The 3,187-nt window shown below is 53.7% G+C and overlaps 1 protein-coding gene across 1 annotated transcript; it reads right to left on the reverse strand.

The window, feature by feature from the left end:
* Positions 1-321: 321 nt before the first annotated feature.
* LOC142358123 (uncharacterized) lies at positions 322-2,715 on the reverse strand. Its single transcript, XM_075409588.1, has 5 exons — positions 2,410-2,715; positions 1,924-2,098; positions 1,016-1,822; positions 663-835; positions 322-591 (listed from the first exon to the last, which is right to left on the reverse strand). The coding sequence occupies exons 1-5, from the start codon at positions 2,713-2,715 to the stop codon at positions 322-324; spliced, it is 1,731 nt and encodes a 576-aa protein (XP_075265703.1).
* Positions 2,716-3,187: the final 472 nt, after the last annotated feature.

A 3,187-nucleotide genomic window follows, 5' to 3' on the forward strand; every position in this document is an offset into this window, starting at 1 on the left:
TGGTTAATATTATAGTTCATCAGATGCCAGACCCCTTTGATTGGTCTGATATCTTATTTCCAGTGTAGACTGTAGGGATACTCTCATTGATCGATAGGTATCTCCTACCTAGTACTCGTACCAACTCGTAGAAAGCGGTACGAGTACGAGTACTCGTTACGTCTCGTACGAGAGGGTAGGGCAGGGAACCTGGGTCAGTAGGTAGAGGGTACCTACCTACTACCTACGAAGTACGAGTACTGCGCATTGTGCCACGTGAATGCATGCCGCACGCAGGTCCGAAACCATAATTACCGATTACGCATGGCTGGCGCAACCAGGCTAGGTTATGAACTCATGAGACAGAACCTGGCGTACTCCCAGCTTGCTCGCAGCCTTGTGACCATGATCTGCAGGGGTGAGAGCAACCTTTTGTGCGGTTCGCTTTGTCCTGCATGTCTTGGATTTCGTACTTGCTGCAATGGAGATACAGGGAGGGGTGAACCCATACACAGGTCCCCTCCTCGTGCAGGTGAGAAGAGGCGGTTTCTTTCGAAAACTGCATACTCGCCAAGATCCTGAGCCGAACTCTCCCCCATCTCTGCTTCTCACCTAAGGAGTATTCCTTTCACAGACAGATCGGATACTCGCATGTGAGCATGGACGTAGCGCAGAGTGTGTACCACCTGCTGCCAGGCCACTCCTAGATGTTGAAGATGGTGTGAAAAGAGGTTATGTGTTGTGGTGCAGGAAATGATGGCCACTTTGTTGTTGCTAGTGATTGCAGATACCATCATTGTGGCTTCATTGCTACATGATACAAAAACAGTACAATCCTGAGAGCTATGCCATGCTGCTATGAATGAGCAGGTGTGAATTCAAGATGAACCTGTGTATGTGTGTGTGTGTGTGTGTGTGTGTGTGTAAAAGGGGGGGGGGGGGGGGGGGGTTGGTAGCTGGGGCTGCAGGGTCAGTATCCTACTCTGACTTTAGTGAAGCGCTAACTCAGCTCAAGATGAAAGCACGTTGACCTAACCCTCCCAGACACTGGCGTTCACGTTCGCCACCCAGAGTTTCAGAGCCGAGTCATTGGTTTGCAGCTTGATCTCAGTGTTGGCGGGGACGAAGAATACATCTCCTCTTTTGACTTGGCCCACGTTCCATCCACAGAGACTTGTGGCAGAGCCGTGCTGCACCATCAACATCCCAGGGCCTCCAACAGCTGGGATGGTAGCCACACAGCCAGCTGGGATATCCATGCGCTCAACCTGGAACTCGTCCATGGGAGGGGAGTAGCGGTATGTGTAGTCACGGATCTGTGTGCCATGCATGACCTCTGGAGGGCCTTGGTTGTAGGTGAGCATCTCCACCAGCACGTCGGCGTCTCTGAGTTTGGGGGTCAGTCCAGCTCGGACCACGTTGTCTGAGGTTGCCATGACCTCCATCAGTTCCCCCGTCAGGTAGGCGTGTGGCTCATTCGCCTCCAGAGCAATGGCTTCTCCTGGGTTCAGCTCAACCAGGTTGAGGAAGAAGACCGACAAGATGCCGACATCCAGGGGATAGTCCTTGTTTAGCTTCAGTACCAGCTGCTCCTTCTTGGTCAGGGTGCGTCCCTCAGCAAGTGCAGTTTCCAGCCGTGTGACCAGCAGAGTTACAGCTGTCTCAACAGCATCGCTGGGGGCTTTTGCCACCTTGGAGTACAGAGCTTTCAGTTCAGCCTTGGCATTGTCAGAGCCACTTGCCATGTAGACGGAGACTGCCTCTGGGCCTACCACCAGGCTGATTTCTGGCACGGCCACGAGTGCCTCCTTCAGCTCCTCCATGGAAACGAAGCATGAGAGAGCTGTCATAACAGTGCAGGAAACACATTAGTAAGACAGTCATCAATCTGTAGAATCTCAATGGATCAGAAAACATCCAAACACTTTCGGGGAGAGGGGCTACCTGAGAAGTCGTGCAATGCGATGGCCATCTCCGGTTTGTGGTTTGCGTCCTTGTAGACATGGGGCCTGTCTGCATGGAGCCGCTCTGCCAGGGACTTGTCCGGGTGAGCCTGGATGGACAGCGCTGTGTCGACGGACAGGACTTTGAACAGATATGGCAGGTCATTCCCAAAACGCTGCAACACCTGCAAGCAGCAGCGGTTGTGAGACATTAATAAAAAACACTAATCGGCGCGTGGGGGCGGGGGGATAAGCCAGGCTGCAAGTTTAGGGACATCACGACTTCATGGCACGTGAAAGCTGACTGCGTGACATGGCAAGGAGATACATCGCGGACAGGTTAGGGATGATAATTATCCGTACATGACGGGACACAACTATATTACGCGATGTCTGGCATGTCAAGTGATGATAGGTGCCTGTTCTCTACTCAGGGATATAACAATGGTCCGTGGCGTGTGTTTATGTCGACGTGCATGCGACGCACCTGATCGCCGAGCGCCTCCGGGTGCGCGTGGACCCACTCCAGCAGCGACTGTTTCGTACCCTTTACGAAGCTGGGAGCGGAAGGGTGGGTGCCCATCCAAAGCTCAGCGTAGCGGTTGGCGGAATCTACGGTTTGACCGGCTGCGGCAGCCAGAGCGGCGACTTCTGAGTTGTGGGCTTCTCGGCCCCAAGCATAGTTTTTGGGCCGCGCACTGAAGCGGCAGGAGGCTGACGACGCCCGAGGCTGGCAGCACCAGGCTGGCCGCAGCATCGGTGATGATGGAGCGGCCAGAAACGGAGCACTCATGAAGCCTATCCCTGTGCAGAAAGGGAGCTTCTGTGGCCAACATGATGACTGGTTGTTTTGATTGCTGTCGGTCGGGAGAACGGGGGTTTGCGGTTGCAGATGTCGTGACTGTCTGCTGGTGTTGCGCTCGCAAAACAACCGAAACAGCTGTCAGTGTACTGTGCTCCCGTCCCCTTGTGACCGATTGCCTGGCCTTGTCTCGTACGCCTCAAGCGACTAGCAAGTATCGAGGAGGCCGCGATGTGTATCCGCGCAGCACAGCAGATCGATTGGAGTGCAGGACGAGTGCAAGAGCGAGGCAGAAGAGTGAGTGCCGGATCGATTCGTTGAGTTGGGAAGTCCAGCATATAAAAAACGCGACAACGACGCTCAGACAGTCAGTATAAATGTGTAATAACTGCTGTCTTCTGCAATGCCCACATGGCCGGAGGAATTCGAATATAATTCAAGGATCATGTCAACGCCGCAACCA

The sequence above is a fragment of the Convolutriloba macropyga genome, unplaced genomic scaffold (assembly GCF_964194025.1).
Source record: "Convolutriloba macropyga unplaced genomic scaffold, txConMacr16.3 SCAFFOLD_6328, whole genome shotgun sequence".
NCBI classification, from domain to species: domain Eukaryota; kingdom Metazoa; phylum Xenacoelomorpha; order Acoela; family Convolutidae; genus Convolutriloba; species Convolutriloba macropyga.

Bases quoted from the DNA above. Each gene is read 5' to 3' on its own strand.
- LOC142358123 (XM_075409588.1), bottom strand. From the start codon at position 2,715: ATGAGTGCTCCGTTTCTGGCCGCTCCATCATCACCGATGCTGCGGCCA. The intron at 836-1,015 runs GTTAGGTCAACG...GCTCATTCATAG, and splicing joins GAACGCCAGTGTCTGGGAGG to CAGCATGGCATAGCTCTCAG. The intron at 592-662 runs GTACACACTCTG...AATACTCCTTAG, and splicing joins GAGTGGCCTGGCAGCAGGTG to GTGAGAAGCAGAGATGGGGG.